This window comes from Epinephelus moara, chromosome 5 (genome assembly GCF_006386435.1).
Source record: "Epinephelus moara isolate mb chromosome 5, YSFRI_EMoa_1.0, whole genome shotgun sequence".
Taxonomy (NCBI): Eukaryota; Metazoa; Chordata; class Actinopteri; order Perciformes; family Serranidae; genus Epinephelus; species Epinephelus moara.
In genome coordinates, this window is record NC_065510.1 from 38,576,582 (window position 1) to 38,596,372 (window position 19,791).

General features: G+C 41.8%; 3 protein-coding genes across 10 annotated transcripts in view; 2 read left to right on the top strand and 1 right to left on the bottom strand.

Annotated features, from left to right (window-relative positions):
- The window catches only part of LOC126389660 (nuclear factor 1 X-type-like), a 121,362-nt gene extending 109,821 nt beyond the window's left edge, over positions 1 to 11,541 (top strand). For 5 of the 8 annotated variants that reach the window (XM_050043374.1, XM_050043371.1, XM_050043370.1 and 2 more), the window contains 3 exons: positions 634 to 781; positions 3,085 to 3,173; positions 6,621 to 11,541. In XM_050043374.1, coding sequence (XP_049899331.1) covers positions 634 to 781; positions 3,085 to 3,173; positions 6,621 to 6,635 — 252 coding nt within the window. In that variant the 3' untranslated portion in view covers positions 6,636 to 11,541. The remainder of the gene's footprint in view (positions 1 to 633; positions 782 to 3,084; positions 3,174 to 6,620) is intronic. The other 3 variants (XM_050043378.1, XM_050043375.1, XM_050043376.1) reach the window with 2 other exon arrangements.
- Positions 11,542 to 12,702: 1,161 nt separating this feature from the next.
- LOC126390400 (WAS/WASL-interacting protein family member 3-like) lies at positions 12,703 to 15,186 on the bottom strand. The gene is made up of 4 exons (XM_050044686.1): positions 14,969 to 15,186; positions 13,924 to 14,097; positions 13,704 to 13,844; positions 12,703 to 13,622 (listed from the first exon to the last, which is right to left on the bottom strand). Exons 1-4 carry the CDS (start codon positions 14,969 to 14,971, stop codon positions 13,557 to 13,559), a joined length of 384 nt encoding a protein of 127 aa, XP_049900643.1. The 5' UTR covers positions 14,972 to 15,186; the 3' UTR covers positions 12,703 to 13,556.
- Positions 15,187 to 16,308: 1,122 nt separating this feature from the next.
- The window catches only part of rnf11a (ring finger protein 11a), a 6,441-nt gene continuing 2,958 nt past the window's right edge, over positions 16,309 to 19,791 (top strand). The window contains exons 1-2 of the mRNA XM_050045051.1: positions 16,309 to 16,740; positions 18,575 to 18,747. Coding sequence (XP_049901008.1) covers positions 16,642 to 16,740; positions 18,575 to 18,747 — 272 coding nt within the window. The 5' untranslated portion in view covers positions 16,309 to 16,641. The remainder of the gene's footprint in view (positions 16,741 to 18,574; positions 18,748 to 19,791) is intronic.

A 19,791-nucleotide genomic window follows, 5' to 3' on the forward strand; every position in this document is an offset into this window, starting at 1 on the left:
CATTAGCTGAAGTGCAGGATGCTGGTAGTACTGTAAACCTCTACTGTAAACTTGGCCTTCTGAGCAACTTTGAAACCACACATCATGCCCTTTTCATGTCCTGTTATCCTTTGTTCTCATGACTTCACACACAGTGTAATTTGTGAAATTGCACATAAACATACACTGTGCACACTCGCACACACAGACACCCTTTTCTCATTGCTGATTTCCCTTTTTTTTTAATTCTGACATTGCAGTATGATAACTTTCCTTGTGGACAGCTCCATTTTTCTTTTCCCCTTTGTGTTCATCACTTTTCCAAGTCTTATTTACCTCACTATTTTTGGCCAGACTGTCTGATATTTTTGTTTGTTTTATTTTAAAATGGTGTGAGTTCAGTGATCTCTCTTGTCCCTGCGTGTGAGCAGTCATGTGTGTTTTAGTTTGTCTGAGTGTGCTTAAGAATTCTTGTGCGGATTCTGTTGGCAACTGTCTATATATGAGTACCTTACCCTTACAATGAGACTGTGTGTGTGTATGGCCTTATGTTGTGTGTGTGTGTTTGTGTGTGTGTGTGTGTCTCTGACTCCCTGTGCACTGTGTATTCTCGGGGTGTGTCATGCTCACCCTGTCTGTATGGTCCGTCTGCAGCCTAATGGAGGTGGCCAGAGCAAAATGCCGGGCTCCTTCCTGCTGCCCCCGCCACCCCCGGTGGCACGCCCTGTGCCCCTCCCCATGCCCGACTCTAAAATCATCAGCACGCCCACTGACGGCGGACTCAGCTCACCCGCATCTCCGTGTAAGTCACCCCCCACTCCTACTCCCCTCCACAAACCCCCATTACTGCCCCAGTCTCCCCACAGACTTCTCACAGAGGCCAGTCCAAACCGATTTTAGATCCAGTAGATTGGTTAGTTCTTAGCTGGCAGCTAATTTGTCCTCCGGTACAAGAAATACTCAAGTTTGTAGACTAGAACAAATGTAGCCATCATAGAAGTCCCAGCACTGATATGCAGTGCAGCTGCATTGGGCCTTTCTCAAATCTTGTAGTAAAACTACTGACAAAGCACAAGTCTGGGTCTTCTACAATGGCTACTGATGTAGTTTTCCATAGTTTAGCTGACCGTCTGTTTCCAGTAAGGTCAGTCAAACACTCAGCAGCCCCAGGAGCTTCACTCCTATTTCATCCATCACCTTACGGACTGTACGCCATTAGCAAGATCCAATTCTGTCGAGGCACAAGCCACGCCTTTGCCAAACCAGAGATCCTCTTTCAAGCTCTTCTGTATCTCTTGCTCTGAAGTTCTTTTCTCTCTTCATGTCTTACAGCTCATGTCTCCCCAGCTTCTTTCCTCCACCCTTTCTCTTTCCTCAAAATCTTTTTATTCTCTCTTTTTCTCTCTCTCTGGTGTTCGGTTTCCTGCAAGCACCGCAAGAGGCAGTGTAGTCTCTCTCCCTTCTTTTTGATGTGTTTTGTAGTTTGGGGGGAGCAGAGCAGAGCAGGGCCCTGTGCACGTTGCCTCTGTAGCCGCAAGCCTTTGATCAACACAGACTTTGCATGTCTGTCTGTGACAGCGGCAATACAATCTACCCCCTTCTCTCATTTCTTTTTTTGCCTTCTTTTCTTTATTTGATATATTCTCATATCCTCCTTTCTTTGTTTCTTTTTTTCCTTTATTTCTCTCTTTTTTCTTTTTAAGGGAACAAAATTAGGGCAGTTGGCGTGGACTCCAAAAAAACATCATGCCCCACTTTACCCACCCAATCCCCTCGCCACTTTCACACAAATCTCACAACAATTAAAAATTGAGAACAACAAAAAACATGGAAATCACAGTATAACAAGAACAGCCCAATCTCTCTAAACACGAATGATAGAAATCTAATCAAACCTGTCTAATTAGTGCTATACTGGGGGAGCGGGAGAGAGGAGTGTCATCAGGGAGCGGTGAGGCTTTGGTTGGTTCCACCCAGACAGGTGCAGTGCGAGAGTCGGGCCATGGGAGAGGCACACCGAGAGGGGGCACTGGACGGAGCAACCGGGGCACCTTCTCCTCCTTTTGTTTTGACTTTTTCTCCTCTTCCTGTCCTATCAACCTTTCCTCCCCTCCCCTCCCTTCCAGCTCTCTCAGATTAACGTGTCACTTTATTATTTATTTATATGAACATCTATATAAATAAATATAGTACTTTTCGTCTCTCTTTTCTCATTCCGATGACTGTTACCACTGTTTTTTTTTTTTGTTTTTTTACCCCCTCTAATCTTGTCTCTGATTCTTAAGATATCGTAATTACAGTCATAAAAACACACTCACGCACACGCACACACACACACACACACTCACACACACTCACACTCACACATGCACACACATGCATATGGTACACTCTCACCCTCACTCATGCATCAATTTTCAGCCCTGTCACTGTCACCCCCACACATCCCCATCCCCTCAACCTCAATCAAGTCATGCACAGCGAAAGTTCTACTCGGCCGCCATGTTGGAGTCCAGTGAGCACAACTGCCCTAAATTTGATCCTGTGGCATCACTGAGTGGTGTCACTTTGGAGGCAAGATGCTCCTCTTAACCCATTAAAAGTAAATGGAGCATCGGTTACCACTGGTGATGAATACAATTCCTCCATCGGTCACCCTATTATTAAGTCCACAGTGAATCCTCAGTGGTTTTCTATGATTATGGAGGCTTATTACTGAGGCCAGGGGCTGCTGAGGAGCATCTCTGACTAACAGTGCAGCCATATTTTGGGGGAAATAGCTTCTTCATGGTAGTGCTAATCATTACAGACTGTACATCCCCTTGTTAACCACAGATTAAACGGTTAAGTGAAGGAAAATAACAATGAACCTGACCGCAAAATGAATAAATCATTCATGTGACTAATAGGGCATCAGTATCCCTGACCCTTACTGTCTTTTCCCAGTAATGCATTTGACAGTGAATTGTAGTCATAGTCTTAGCAGACAGATATTGCATTAAAACATATAGATAATGATAATGAGAGCATCAAACTCTACGATGAGCTCGGTGTGTATGTGTGTGTGTAAAAAGCATGTACACACTTGTCTCTCTCTGTTTATAGCATACTCCACGCCAGGCTCCACAGCTCCCAACCGGTTTGTCGGCATCGGAACACGGGACAACTTTCTGAATATCCCCCAGCAGACTCAGGTACCCCGCCAACCTCCCTCATTTAATTAACATCCACCCATCCTCCTCTCCCTCCTCTTCTCCCTCCTCTGTTTTTATGTCTTTTTCTTCCTTTTTCGCTCATCACCTGCTGCAAGCGTGACTGCACAGTGCTGTATGTTACAGTGCTCCATTACTGTAGGCATCCTCGGGTTTAAAGGGACAAGCATGTCATTCAGAGCGAAGGCCATGATACAGAGGCAGTACTCAGACAATGGGTCTGCACTGGCAACCTGCTACACTCAGTGATTCAGCCCATGATGCCAGTGATGATCAACAGTTTGAATGTTTTACCACACATCACTAGTCATTCCTAACTGTTGCCTGCATGATTTTGCTAAATCAAGCCTTTATTTTGGCAAAACAATCTCAACTCAAGATCCACTCACAAGATTTTTACAGAGCTTTTAACCACATCACATCGTCTTCATCATCAGATGGAGTTAGCTCAATTTTGAATGGGGATGGATTGGCTGATGTGCAAGCTCAGCAGCTGTAAAGAGGAAGTGTTAAGCTTGCATGTCAACAGAGTCATGTCCATATAACTAGGCAAGCGCCATCAGTTAAAGAACACTTTGTGATATGGTTGAAAACCTTAGAAAAAATATAGCAAGTGGACCTTGAGCTAGGATTGTTTTGTCAAACTGTTTTTGAGGTCTAGAATAAACCTTGAACCCTGTTTGTTTTTATACAAGTTAAATCCAGTTTTAAAGCTTCTTATGCAAAAAATCTTTTGTGAAAATGTGCTTTTTTAGTTAAAATTTTCCTTGTCCACGTCTTCTACACTACAATCTTAATACTAGTTTTAATAATATAATGCTTGCAGAGGAAAATTATAATAGACCAGGGTAAGCAGATATGTCTCATGGACAAGTTATTTTCATCAATTGTTTGCAAACTTGCCCACCTACATTGACACAAAGTGTTGCCCATGCACCAAGGCCTTGAGTTTCAGTATTGGTTTACAGTGTCTATACCACAGTAGTTTCCTCACAGTGAATTTAAGCAGTGCCAGTTAGTTTCAGCTCCAGCCGTGTTGATTTATCTCTGCTCGGCCCCACAGTGTGTATTAGTGCAGCGTGTGAGGCCAGTAGTGAACTACATTGTGGTTTCAGCTTTGGCTGCGCTCTGCCACTGGGCTGCAGTGTCTTGGGCCTCCTCCATCACCAACACAACTTTTCTCATTAGGGGCTAACCGCACCTGCCTGCAGCCAACTCGGCTCTCCTGTCCTCCCCACACATGGAAACAATCTGCATTCCTCCTCTGCACAGCTCTGCTCGGCTGCTCCGCTTCCCCCCGCCCTCCCCTCGTGCATCAGCAGCCCACCCTCCCTCTCTTTCTCTCTCTCTCTCTCTCTCTCCTCCTGCTGCTCCCTCTAGTACTTTCGAGATCCCCACCTGCACCACTCTCCCACAGATGTAGACCTGGCACTGAGGGGACATCCAAACACCATCCAAATGTGTGTGTTTGTGAGCGTGCACTCACACGCACATACACTTCAACTCTGTGCCAAAACTCTTGCCCCTCATTTTCTCCCCTAAAAAACAACAGGGCTTTTACAACAGCTTACATCTGTTCAGAACGCTTATTATCCCCTGCTATTGCTTATCAAACATCATTGAAAAGTGGCCACTCTTCCGAGTTTACGGCACGCACAGCGAGAACCTGGGCACTGGTATCAACTGCTCCCAGTTAGCTGAGCCTAGTAGGTCAGTAACAACCCCAGCCAGAGTGAGTAACAGAGGTCTCTGCCTATCCTGCTGTTCTCTGGCATATGGAGAGGTTCAGACGACGGCCCTGCCAGCCCGCCTCGCTGCCTTCAAGCCAACTAGCCAAGACAGAAGGAGAGAGTCTTCTCACTGCTGTCAGGGCGAGAAGCAGAGAAAAGCTGGTCTGAGGAGCTCTCTGGTGGCGAGACCTCAGCCATGCAGGACAAGAGAGGGAGATAGAGGGACGTGTATGAAAAAAATAGGAGGGACTGAGCGAAACGGAGGGAAAAAAGAGAGAGGGAGTTAGTTGAAGCTCGCTGCACTCCACAGTCACGTCCCGGCTGTCTGGTTGCCCGCAGCAACCAGACATGATGTCATAGGCAGTTGAACTTGGACTTGAAGGGGGGTTAGAGAGAGGGGGTCACTTTCCGCTGCCAAGGATTACACTGGGAGAGCCGGAGTAGGAGAGGGAGAGGAAAAGAGAAGGGGGTTAAGGGAAGTCGGAGCCAGGAGGAGGAGTTATCTACAAGCACCAAAGAATCATGGGTAGGAAGGAGGGAGGCAGAGGTGGTGGAGGATAGATGGAGGTTGAGGGGGGGTTAAAACACTCTCTGGATTTGCTAGAATGGGGGACAACAGAGAGTTTGCTGTTAAAGGTGGGGTGATCCAGCGCTCTCCCCGGGCCGAGGCCTGTGGAATGTCAGCGGCAGCCAGAACAGCTCGGCCTGTGCCAAAGCCTCCACTCTGCCCTCTTATCAAACTGAGAAACCGGATCCCTGGAGTAGCTGCCCTCAATAGCTTTACAGTGTAGCCTGAGACCACTCAGGCCCACAGAGTAGAGACATATTAGGAGGATCGCCTTACATGTAAACTGGTAGCGCATGACAGAGCAGTTATGGTCCCGTGTTTGCTCATTGGAAAGCCATTCAGGCCGAAACAAAAAAACTGCTGCCCTAATGCTATTTGTAGCTCTGAAATAGCACAAGTGTTTTTAATGAGTAAAACACCAGAGTCAGCCCTCTTAAAAACAGCAAGCGGTGAAGTTGAGGTAGTAACTTTTTCGACACCGCATGGGACAGCTGAGTTCAGCAAGTAATGTATGTGTGGGAGAAAAGGAGTAGAAGGTGGCCACCTAGTGGATAAAGGGTTATCCATACAAGTGTTTCCCAAGCCCTGTTAAACTCGTAAAACAAAGGAACCTCGACTTGCAACCTGTCGTTACATTGCATATGCCTACTGGTTGTGAGCAGTTCAGCCAGACAGAACATTATTTTTAATTTGTTTTTAGAGGTTTGCGGAGGTAAAATCATCGAGTTATTAAAGAACTAGTTACTAAAGAAAAAGGCAAAAATTTGAAAAATGTCTAACACATTAGCATTGTATTGTGCTGCAGAAATGTGTTTTTTTTTCTTTTCTGTTTTCTGTCCTATCAGATTCCTCTTGTGACCCCTTCTGGGAGACAGTGACTTACACCATGCTTTAAAGTTCACTGTGCAAGATGCTGTTCTGTGTTTATACTTCACACCTTTTCATACTTTGTTATGCCACCCTCTTCTCCCTCTTTTATTCATATCAGTAACTTATGTGTGCATCTGTTGGTAGGTAATGTCCTGTATTTTTTCTTTTGTTTTGTTTTGATGAGAATCAGAACTAAGTTTAAATGTAAATCTGCTGATTTTGTTTAAAGACTAATTTCTTCCTTTCTTTTCTTCCCCACAGTCCTGGTTCCTCTGACAAGGCCTCTCTGAATCAAGAGCTAAAATTGTGTCATGAAAATTGGAAATTTGAAAAACAAATGCATCACCGCTGATTAAGAACAGACTGCTGACACTAAAAGGTCTTTCTCTCTAGCCAACACTATTCAAAGTACTACTACAGAACTCCAAAAAAAAAAACAACCACACCACCCCAAGAGGACTCCCAACCCAATTTGAACAGGAACGTTCGTCCCCCTTTATGCAGGAGGCTCCAATGAGATTGAGTGGACAGACTCAGAATGCAAGGAAAAGGAAGATGAACTGTCTCACACATACACCACGAAATGTCAAAGGAAACACAATATGGCAACCTGACAAACGACCAATTATACATTTGTTGTTTCTTTTTTTATGATTTTTTTTAATTATTTTGTTGTCTCCACAATGAAACTCCATGCATTGGCTGGGAGATCCAAAAAAGTAGTGGTAACTGGTGAAGTTGGATGTGCAAGTTGAAAAGATTGCCACCCAAATTTGCACGCCTCCATATCTGTGTATTTCACCACACACCTCTCCTCCAGGTGCATGGTCCCACCTGACCCCCATCCCAACACCACCGCCCCATCTGGAGCTCAGCGTTGCCCAGGGTCCAGATTGTTAGCCACAGCCACATGCCTGTGTGTCGCGCCACACTCTGCCGCTCCATTCGCTCAGCCCTGAGCCTCTTTTCATTTCCGATTGGCCAATCATGGTGACACCATCCAATGGTGTGACATATATGCACTAAGTGGCTGGTCTTTGTTTACCTGTCAAAGTATCAGGGCGTCCTGCTGTGGGAGAAGTGATAGCCATGAGGCGAGTGCGAGCGAGTGAACACACGACAGACAGTCATAACACTAACTCTACATGTGCTCTTTCGTCCCCTCACCTATGCACTATTAATTTTTAATAAGGGATGAACAGTATTGCACATCGATGGTCAGATGAGCGATTAGAGAAGTGAGTCGAGGCTGGCTGCCACTGCAGGGATGTGGCTATGCTGACATTCAAGTCTGAGCCCTGAAACACGCAGCACACATGCGCACACAAACACTCACACACACATGCACGCTTGCAGACAGCACAAACAGACCATCTTCTCCTGAACAGTCTGTCTAACAACCACTCATAATATCACCTTGTTATTATTCATAGACATGGGATTTAATTTACAGTAATGCACACACAGCATCAGCTTCATATTATTAGTTTTCATTTTGTTTGTAGGTGTTTTCTTGCGATTTCCTTTTATTTTTGCCAGATTTGGTTTTGTTTTTGTCTCACTTGGATTGTTTTAACCTTCTCTTGCATGTCATAACACTTTTTCTGTAGTTTGCAGTAACACGTTAACGCTCGGATTTCAGCGAAACAGATTTCAACGAAACAGTAACAGCAGTTTCTCAAATCTCTCACGTATGGACAGCACAGTAACAACAGCTCATCACATGCATCCCTTGCATTGCTTCACCCTGTATCCCTTAGTCCAGTCACAGGAAAACCTTGAGGACAACACACACACACACACACACACACACACACACACACGCACGCACACAGATAGACGCACATATATATTGCACACTCACACCACCAACACCCAGACATAAGATAATAAAGGGAAGCCTTTATATTTGGTTCTCCAAACTGCCTTTGTTAATGGTTTTTCATTCACTTAAGATTTGTCTTTTTAATTTGAGATATTTTTTTCTATGTAAATGTTCACATTGAAATTTGCTATTGGTATTATTTTCATCATGACACAATCCAACAAACGCCGACCTCACAAAATAACTGGACTGCCTAGCTGTTGGTTCTGTTTTGCAGGGATAGTAAACAGGGCTGAGACCCTGTTCTCAGCCTCTCTAGTAACATTAGCTCTATGTACTAAAACCATATATCAAGACTATAACAATATATGAAAGTGCCTCTGTATTCCCTTCATGCAATTAGTAATAAACTTGACTTCAGGTTCTCTTCCCACATATAAGCTAAAGCTACAGGGAATGGTAGCGTTGGTGCATGTGGAAACCATTGGCCTAGGACAGATCTTTATAGAGGACTGCAAACTTTTTTTTTGTAAAGACAGAGAGAGAGAGATCTTATACATATATATTTATGATATATGCTCCTTTTTAACTTTTACTACATGAGCTGGTTGGCAGTCTAGTTATTTTCTGAACTCTCACCATACCCCCCACCCCCCACCCCCCCACAACCCGTTTCAGTAACATCACCTTACTGTTACCAGTACGAATCAAACGACACACGCCATCGCCATCTGCAGCGCAGCATTATAATACCTAGATGAACATGTCAAAAATCGACAGTAGGTTTGAAGAAAAAAAAGTGTTTGTTTTTTTGATGGAAAGTATTATTATTGAAAAATATGTGTCGATTGAGCCACGTGCAATGCATTGGGTAGATCATTGTGTTTGTCTGTTAGAGATTTTTAAGAAAGCTAAGAGAAAAGAGAAAAAAAATGTATTTGTTTCAAGTCCGCACGCTCCAGGACTCTAAACTAGAGGGCCATGAAAAATCCTAGTCTTTGTAAGTTGGGGGTATTTGTTTTTATTTCCTTTTGTCTCTTTTTTAATGTTTTATGTGTAATCAGTTGTTTATAAAAATGTGGGAGGGCTGAAGGAAAAAAAAAATTCTACACAACTTGAGAAAAAAAATTCTCTATCATCAGATGAAAACTGGTGCTTTAACACTATAAAGTACATTCAGAACTATTGTAAATGAATGGTAATGAACAAAAATAACAGACCATTTAGGAAACAGCATTATTCCTCTCTCTATTTTTATTCTTCTTCTATTTGTATTGAGCGGGGGGAGAGGTTCCTATTCCTTAAGGTTGTGACACAAAAGGCATTTTGGTTCAACCTTTAGAAAAAAACAAAACAAACCTATACTGTCAAAAAACACTTCAGATAACTTTACCCGTGCACTGCCTGAAACTCACCAGCAAAAAACAGAACAAACCCTCCCAAATTAACTCGTTTTTCTCTCATACATTGGCATAAATACATGACAAGTTCCTCCCTGTACGGCGGGAGATGCTTCACATCCAGAAATCTTTTATTCCCATGATCATGTTGATATGTTTCTGAATCTAGAGCTGGATAACGTTCAGCAGGTTGTGTTGAGACGCACATGCAATGGAAAGAGTAATAGGTTAGACCTTTTGTATCCTGCACAGATAACAGAAACAGAAAAGGGGCGAAAAAAAAGTAGCTTACAATCAGGAGAAAAAAAAAAAATAGGTCTAAACTATTTATGAAAACAGGCAGCAAGGTGAGCCTCTCCCCTGTTCCACCCCCTCCTCTGTAAATGACTCTTATAGTGCTTGTGCTGTAGTGTATAGTTTCCCAGCAGTTAAAGGTTGTCCCTTAAAAGTGCCTTTTGTTCACAGACTCCATTTTGTAATCCAGATCGCCCCTTTTTTTCGAAACGGCTCGAGGTAGCAGGTTGCCCCTGAGTGCCATTAGGAGGCAAAAGGTTGTCGCCCATTCAGCGCTACGGGGCAACTTTTTTCCCTCCCGCCTTCGAAATGAATCCCCTCCATTGTACCTCCCCTATATCCTCTCTTCCTTTTCAAAGCCGTATATATATACATATATATATATATAGTACAAAAGGAAACTGGTGTGAATTAGTTCTTTACTTTTTATTGATAAATGATGACAAAAAAAAAACATTTTTTGAAAAGGCAAAAAAACTTGTTCTCGTTGAGCTCTTGCTTTTTTCTTCCCCTCTGTCTCCACTGTCTGTTTTCTCTTAGACACTGGAGTAGTCTGTAACTGTGTGTCCGTCACTCTCCGTCTCTCTCTCTCTCTCTCTCTCTCTTTCTCTCTCTCTCTCTCTCTCTCTCTCTCCTGCCCTCTCTGCTGTTGGGAGGGTGAAAAAAAAATATTGCCGAAAAACTTTTGTCTGAGCAGAATGCAGTTAGCTCACATGTTATTCTTGTCTGTATGCTTCACATTGTATTACCATACCCATCTTCTTCAGCTTCTCCATTCAACAGCTAATGTAAGTGAACAAATTACGCTGACGGGCTTTTGGGGGTGTCCTTGGGTGGGTTAGGAAAGGGACGACAGGGGTTCAGGGGTTTGGGTTGAAGAGGTTTACGGAGAAGATTAACGGGGTCGAGAGGGCTTGATGAACTGCTTTGGGATGTTGGAAAAGGGGCTGCTTTGACTAGGATAAGAGTTTGCTCTTTTGTTTTAGCTATTTATTTTTGGCTTCGTTTTATTCCCCCCCTTTCTTTGTTTCTTTTTAATTTGGATTTCTTTTTAATATTTGCTATCAGGGTATGCTGTCGTTTAGGCCTTCTTGGAGAATGCCTTTGGACTGTAAATGAAAGCTACAAGCACCTTATAACCGGACTTGTCCTGCACGAGGCTGAAAGGGGGGTTGCATTTCCAGGACATAACCCACATCCATTCAAACCAATCTCTTAAAGTGAAGTATTATTGTTCATGGTGGGTTTCACACAGTGAAACCCTCAGCAGTATTAGCCATTTACAACACACCAACAAGATAGATAAAAGGCCAGCATGAACCTGATTGCTCCGATTTTTCGAGGATTCAGGGAAGCCCCTCCATTTTTCTCCTCTGACCACCAAATGCTGGACTGCTCCGTGTCTTTGTTCTGTTGTCTATTTTGTTCTTTATCTTCTTAAGCGTGTATGGTTATTGGTGTAATAGGCAGCACCCTAGGCCCCGACTCCCAGCTCTTCTACGCCTCTGTCTACGCCCTCAGTGCAGCACCACTTCTTTGTGAGAACACCCCCAGAGCTCTAGGTGAAATGCATGTGTTAATTACAGTTTCTTTTCCATAAGAAGAAAAACACAGTTTGAGAAGAGCAGCACCTGATTGAATAAAAAGGATGTTCTTGACTGTACCCTTTTGCTGTGCCATGTCTTTCTTTCCCTAGACTGGTGATGAAATAAGGAATCAGCTCTGGAGCTGTGTAATGTCCTGCAGTGTTCACATGATAAAGTAGATGTGAGTTATGCTAATAAGCTAATGCCATCAAATTTTGATGTCAAAGGTCTTTAGATGGTACAGACAAAATTTGATGTTGATCGGATGTAATCTGTAGGAGGAGTTCATTAAAGTATGATCCCTGGAAATGGCTGAAAATGCACAGAAATTACGCATTTAATTCAAAATGGCTGACTTCCTGTTGGGTTAAGGTTATGGAACCAAGACAGGTTATTGTATGTCTTGCGGTGTTTCATGTGCCTTCCAAGTTTTGTACATGTAGGTGAAAGCAGCCTCAGAGGCTGCTTTGTTAAAGTTTTGTAGGAGGCGCTTCTGAGCCATTTTTTGCACCAGAGTATGAAACCCATAAAATATCAAATGTAAGTGTGCAATGTTTCATGAGTTTCAAGCATGTTTAGCCCCTAAATAATAAGATTCATTTGGAGGAGGAAGAAAAATAATAATTCAATGATTGGATTACAATACGGCCCTCGCACCGTTTGGTGCTCGGGCCCTAATTACAAGTTGAGCTGAGGTTGGCACAGTTTAATATGGTTACATGTCTCCAACCGGCAAGGAGGCTCCCAGGAAGTAACGTTATTACAGCACAGTGCGTCGGAAAAGATACATACTACTGTTTATTTACACAAAAGTATGTTGAACAATAATACACATATTAGTAGTGCATAGCAAATAGTATGCGATTTTAGATGCAGCGCCAGTGTTTGGTTTTCTCCACTCTGGACTACTGTAGAACAACATGGCGGACTCTGCAGGAGAGGTCCCACTTCTCATGTAGATATAAACGGCTCATTGTAAGGTCATGAAAACACGACGATTCTTTTTTTTCCAGGTGATTATAGACTAATGAAAACATAGTCATAAATATTGTTTACAGTTTCTGCCAATAGATGCCTCTAAACCCTACACCTTCAATACATGTATAATTGTTAACTGCTAATTAGCTAAAGTTAGCATGCTAGCACACTAAACTGAAACCTGCTAGCATGGCCGTGGACTATCGAACATATTTTCAAGTTTACCTTAAAGCAGTAAAGCAAAGACACTGGGTGTTCAAAGCAGGCTTGAATTTAATTTATGGAAACATTTTAGTGACAAAGTGAAACAAAAATAAAAAAATTGCTCTAAATGTGCATTTACATAAACAAACAAAAAAGAGATCATTAAAAAAATCACAAGCAATGGACGTAACTGTTCTTTCTATTCAGATACTTTAGAGACTGTACTTCAAATAAAGGGGTTCTCCCTCAAGTTGGTATTGCACATTATTCCATAAAACTGGAAGACTCAGAGGAGACAGATTAAAATAGAGTGCTTAAAATTAAAGATGCAGAGGTCGAGATATCCTGACTTTAGTTCTCACATATGAGTCCAGCTCCAAAAAAGTTTGATTCTACAATTCCCTAAATTCAACCAAAACATATCCCTCCAAAGAAAATGCCCATGTCTTTAGAACTCCAACTCCAACTTTGTAACTCAGGCTGTAAAACTTAGCAGTCTCCAGAGGCAGAAAGACAAAATAAAACTGTGTTCATGGAATGAATAATACTCCCAAATCCTAGGGATCTGACCTTTTTAGGTGAGGTTCAGTTAAATTTTTCTTTAAATAACAAAAACGGAAACAATAAATGATAAAAGTGCTTCTGCCCTGTCCTTATAGTTTATAACTTCGGCGTTCTTTACGATAGATTTTTATGGATGTCACTAAAATATCTATTTTTAAGTTTAAGAGTTTCTCAAAGGCTCTGTAAAGTGTATGGCTAGCATTTACATAAAAACATCTTTGGCCTAAACATAAAGCGATGTGCTCACTCAGCTGTACTATGTAACTGTTTCAGTGCAGTTCTGAACAGCATTTTCAGGTACTGGTAAATGTAAACGTATCTTTGTTTTCAAGGACCTAAAGGTGCTTCAGATCAATTGGTCCTCTCCAGCCTCGTCCATCTGAATGGGTGCTTCATCTTGCTGCTCTGTTGTCTTGAGACAGAAAGAAAGTTAACAGCTATTTCTTGAGTTTTATGTGATATGGAAAGTGTAAAAGAGTACTGACTAATCTACCTGCGGTGCCGGCTCTGTTTCTGGTGCTGGTGCTCGATAGCATTTCTCTTCATCATCAGAGGGACTGTCATCTTGTGCTTCTGTCGGAGGCGACTGGGGTTCCCCATTTTGACCTGGTAGCTGTGGTGCAGCTAGTGCACCCTGGATGATAAGAGATTTCACAGTAAAATCTTTTAGGGGTCTCGCACCAACATAACTAGATTAGGAAGGAGACACTTACCTCTGCATCAGGTACAGCCTCTTGTGAAGGAGTTGTCTCTTGGACTGGACTGTCAGTATAATTAAATGGTTTTGCAGCATGCTGAGGGCTGGGTGGAGATCTGGTACGAGGCTGGTTTCCAGAGGATGGAGGAGGGGGTGGTGGTGGTGGTGGTGGTGGTGGAGCTACTGTGGCCTAAATGTGTGAAGACTGACATTAGGTAAAGCAAAAGTCCCACTTTGTATTGAGGCTAGGCTTTGTTCCTCTGTACAGTTTACCCTCTACAAATACACATATATTAAACATGTAGGCAATAAACACCTGAAAACTAACAGAGCACCCTCGCATCCACCTGCAGGCTCTGATTTTAGTCAGAGGATACCTGCTATCATCACCCTCCAATGTCTTTCTCTGTGTGGTTGTGTATGCTGTATGCTGTGGGCACTAACAGGGGTCAGAGCCAAGATGCCAAATATAGAATAATAGATTGCTGTGCTGTATTTACATGAAAATAAACTTCTCTATGTAAGGTCACCAATGAAAATATATTACATTTTGAGGAATTCAGAATCATGTACCTGACTGGCATCTATCTTAATGGAAAAATAATCATGGAAAATATGTAGAATAATTACTGAAAAAGTATGACTTTGATTATCTAAGTATGAGTAATAAGAGTTTGGTGGCATCTGGCGGATGCAGCTGCACTGGGGGGGGGGGGGATCATATCCTCAGTATTTGTACAGCCCTGCTACATCTCTACTGAGAATTGTCATTCTAAAGTCAATTTACACCCTGTGTAGGATTTGGAAATATGTAAATCCGGTGACTGCTAGAAGCAGTTTTTTTTTAAAAAGACACCACCCACATCCATACCACACGACAGGAATCAGTAAGTTAGCTATCACAAGTAACGTTATAATAACAGTAACTGTCTTTTTACATCGCCTATTATATCTTTATATCATACACAGTATTTTGCAATGTAGCTATACAGTATTACATTATATACAAAACTGTTACTTTTAGCTCTTGTTGGGCATATCACAGGTTAACTCTTCCTCACCATTTTCCAGTCCTTAAAATCTCTTCTATGTTAAAAACAGCACTGGACGGAAGTAGAGCAGGATAAAGAACAATTAAGTCAGTTAAAAAAACCAAAACGTTTATCTCCACTAACCATACAAATACATATATAAATACCAGCAACTTTCCTTCTTACAGTCTATAGCTATGTATATTTGCCTGCTATTTTCCGTTTACCACATCTGACATGTGCTTCGCTCCAAGCGACATCAACATCAGTACATCCGGCAGTAGTCGACTTCAAAGTAAAAGCATTAGCATTACGAAGTTTTTTTTTAATCCTCGTGTATGGAGAAAAGGCCCTCATGTACCGCCATAAACTGTGTAATGTAGGTCAGTAGGAACTATTTTTTGCCTTGCGCAACCAGATTAAATACTTAAGAAATAAGAAATTATGCATTTAGTTGAAAAGTTTTTGTAAATATATTTCTTTATATATTATGTAGAATAAGCGTCATAATCTTTGTTATAGATTGCTACTAGCTGTTTTGCACAAAAGAAAGAAAGAAAGAAAGAAAGACAGAAACAGAAAACCATGACTGAGATGGTCTTAACTTTTTTAAGGGGGAAATATATAGCAAATGGCACCATTTTTAACAGTTTCACTGTTAGAGTTCATCTTTGAACACAGGTATTTCTGAGGCGGCAATCTGTATCAGTTGGAAGGGCCTGTTCTCCACCCAACACACTGTTGATGGAGGGGCCCGCTTTCTCTATGGCCACCCCAACCCGTCACCCCCACCCCACAGGTTCCAACTGCAACTGCACTGCCTGCACTGTTTATATTTACGCCCCTGGGGTGAGGTTCAGGTCAGGGGGATTTTTTTTTTCACATACAAAGAGAGATTTTACAGTGCCCACGTTGGCTATATTGTAAGTCCTGTTTGTACTTATTATTATTATTATTATTATTGACATCAAGCATAAATGAGAATAAGCAAAATGTTTTAAGTGACTGTTCACATTTCTTGTTAGAAGGAGAGATGTCTACAGATGATCACTACAGAAACATGCCATCAAAATGAGTAAAACACAATAGCCCTGGTTAGGAATGTCGAAGCCCGCCTCTCTTTCTTGGAGGGTTTTCTATAATACTTTTTATATCTTGCTAAGGTATGTTGTATAAGTACTACGGATCAATAACACAACATTTATGTACCCGTAACCTCACAATCCCCCCATGGGTGTGGCGATGAGTACCAAATTATAGTATTTTAAAATCATATTTTCAATGTTAAAATTGCTCGCTTTTATTCTGAAAGTCATGCAATTGAGGGCGGAAGTGTAGTGTTTTACAAATTTCCTGATGACGATATTCCGGTTTGTGTGTTTTTCGTAAACACAAGAAGGCAATACACAACCAGACACAAAAACACCTCGCCGTGACGGTTAGAATATATGTCACCAGTCGTCCTACCGGCCACCGTATAGCTCAGTGTGAGGAGTTTATCCCGTCAAGAGAGCGACGTCGCTTCTCCCGTCGACTTTCCGTCAAGCTCGTCAAGGAATGACAACAAACTATCAGCTAACAGCTAGCTAAGCTAATGCCAACTCGTTCACACGTTAGCTAGGTAGCTTAGCTCCAATTGACGCTTAGCTAAGTGTCTGTCTCCCTCCGAGCCAAGTGGACTCGCTCATGGTGGTCCCAGTTCAATGGGGAACTGCCTGTTTTCACAAGGTGCGGATGACCTGTCGCTGCTGAACGAGTCCGAGGGGGGCAGTCTGCCCGGAGAGCCTCCGCCGCCCTACCAGGTGAGCTGCTGGGGCACAATTTCAGTATACCCCGGGGATCTAAGAGCATGTCATCCAAGCCAGTTTTGTATGCCCTTTAATAACGTCTACCAGTTTCTTATTATTGTACCTGTCAGCCAGCGGTGGAATGTAATGAAGTACATTTACTTAAGTACCGGGGTTCAAATTTGAGGCACTTTACTTTAGTATTTTTATATTATGAAACTTTATACTTCAGCTCCACTGCATCTCAGAGGAATGTAATGTGCGTTTTACTCCACATTTGTCTGACAGTTTAGTTACTTATTAGATTACATTTTTTTCATACTTTTTCTGTCCAGTAAAAACCATGTATCACCAAATTTGGCGATTTTAAATGGGGATTTTGGCTTTATCTTAGAAATTTAAGGGTGAAGTGTTTATTTATGGATTGAGAAAATCCCATATGTCCTAAGATTAGCTGTTTAAATCCTGTTTGATCAGTTGGAAAATGCATCACCACGGGGCTGATTTTCTGAGCTAATGGAAAGCTGACTTTTCCGAGATAAGTGGTTCTCACAGGACAGCTATGCTCCAAACATAACCTTACATGACCTTACAGAGTATGATGCATTGCTGTAGATTAAACTAATAACAAGTATATATGTATATATTAATGAGTTAAAATTTGCAGCATTAATATTTATTCAGAAACATCAGATATAGTAGTAAAACACTGACAGGGACCATTTTACTGCAGAATGAGCACTTTCTGATGCTACATACATACTTTAACCTAAGTAAGGTTTTAAATGCAGGATTTTTATTTGTAATGGAGTTTTTTCCAATGTGGTGTTGTAACTTTTACAAAAGTAGAGAACTGAGTTTTTCTTCCACCCCTGTTGTCAGCACGCTGTTGGCTCTCAGTTTTTATGAGTAAGTTGTCCAATAATGAAATAACAGAAGCCCTGGCTGATATTGTTCATTCAGGTTGGGACTTTATTTGGAAGTTGGAGTTCCTCTTGTCACAGGTGCACTTGTAGGTAGATCTGAGCAACAAAGTGTTTTTTGTTTTGTTTTATTTGATTGATTGATTGATTGATTGATTTTTTTAATCAGAGCCTCAGTATCTATAATGCAATGTACAACATTTTATGTAACATATGTATGCAGAATCTGTAGGCAACAGGGCAAGAATCTGGTATGGGAAGCATTCTAGTTTCCATTTGTAGTCCCAGCAGGCTTTGGTTGTCTGCATGTAAGCAGTGATTGTGGAGAGCAAAGGAGGCAGAACATATTGGTCAAAATACAGGCTCAAGGTCTGTTTGGTGTTGATTAAGCTTTTTACTAGCTTTTTACTAATTTATCTGCATTCTAATGTAGATATCTGATTAGCTGATTTTGTGTCTGGCTTTGTCTCAAGTTGAGAAACGAACTGTGAACAATAAGTGGCACACAAAAGAGGAATTCTTGGCCCTGCTGGCTACACTATCTGGAATCCCCGAAATATTGGGTTGCTGCCCCTAGAGGCTATTATGAGACTGTTAGTTGATGAGTTTCAAGGTTGATGACAACCAAAATCCCAGAGAATGCCAAGACTTCAATAACAGCGCTTTTATGTCATCCATCTCTACTTGCAAAATGGCCATTCTCCTGGTGTTGACAGAAGCGCAGGAGCATTTTAATGCTTGATGTCCCCCAAATGACTTATAAAACTGTCATGATTAGTATGACAAATATTAGTATCAGCCTCAGAAATCCGATATCTGTCAGGCTGTAATGCAGAGAGAGCACTGACATGTCTAAAATCTTCCTTCCAAAAAGACTAAATGATTTCATAAATGATGCAGGTTTTCTTCTGTACATTCTTTTCCAGGAGCGCACCCAGCCTGTGCCAGTGTACCATCCCACCCCAGGGGAGAGCCGTCTAGCTTACCAACTGACCGAAGAGGAGCAGGTCCGCATTGCTCAGCGAATCGGCCTCATCCATCACCTGCCCAAAGGCATCTTCGACCCGGGCTCAGACCCCTCTGACAAGAAAGTTAAAGAGTGAGTCTAAAATTTGATTTGATTTTTTTTATGTTCCTCTGTTTTTGTTGTTGTTGCAGTTTTGATTGAACACAGTGGATTGGGTTGATTCTTGTATCATTCTTAAATTATACTTATTTTTTTTTATCACCTGCGAGTTCCCTTTTCAGTTTTTTTTATTTATGATTTGACAAAATTGTAGTTATACAGTTGCAGATTAAGGGTACAGATTTTCACAACATTTGTGGAAGTTTTACCACATTCTGTGCTGTTCATTGTATCATAGGATACAAGACTTTGTAAGACTTTCTTTATTGTCACTTGAAATGAAATTTAATTAATTTTTTTTTTTTTAAATTAAATGGAATTTTAATCAGAATAGAAGAAAGAACAATAAACATGAATTGACATCAATTATTTTATATTAGGCACAGTTTTTCTCAAATGCTCTTTGTAATATGAAACATAATGTTTTTGTCTCATGGCGAGGACAAGGGGTAGAACAGAACTTGAAATATGTGATGGTTGTTTGTTGTTGCTTGATGTTTTTTTTTAATCTGCATATGTGCCTCCACGGCCTTGATTACCATTGTGCAGAGTTTGAAAAACTTTTTGCATAAAATACACATAGCCTCATATTCATGGCCTTGTACCAGCTTAAGCCATGCTGCAAAATCTTGGTTAAATAGCCATTTTTTGTTGACTTTGCACTTCCCTGTGTTGTCCAGAGCACAGTGAGTGTCACTTCCCTATCCATGCTGGAAACCCAGTCTGATCTATGCATGTGCAGAGTTAAGGATCAGGGGCCTCATTTATAAAGCTTGCTTACGCACAAAACGGGGCTTGAAAGTGGCGTATGCCACTTACCACGCAAAGGTTGTGATTTATAAAAATAAACTTGGCAGGAGAATATGCGCACCTGTAAGCAAACTCTGAGTCATGCGTGCGCACATTTTGGAAGACACTGGGAAGTGGCGACGCAGACGGCGAGGTGGAGGAGTGGAGTCAGATTTTTATTGATGTCTCACACAAATTTAATGTCATGCTATATCCACCTTAGATCCA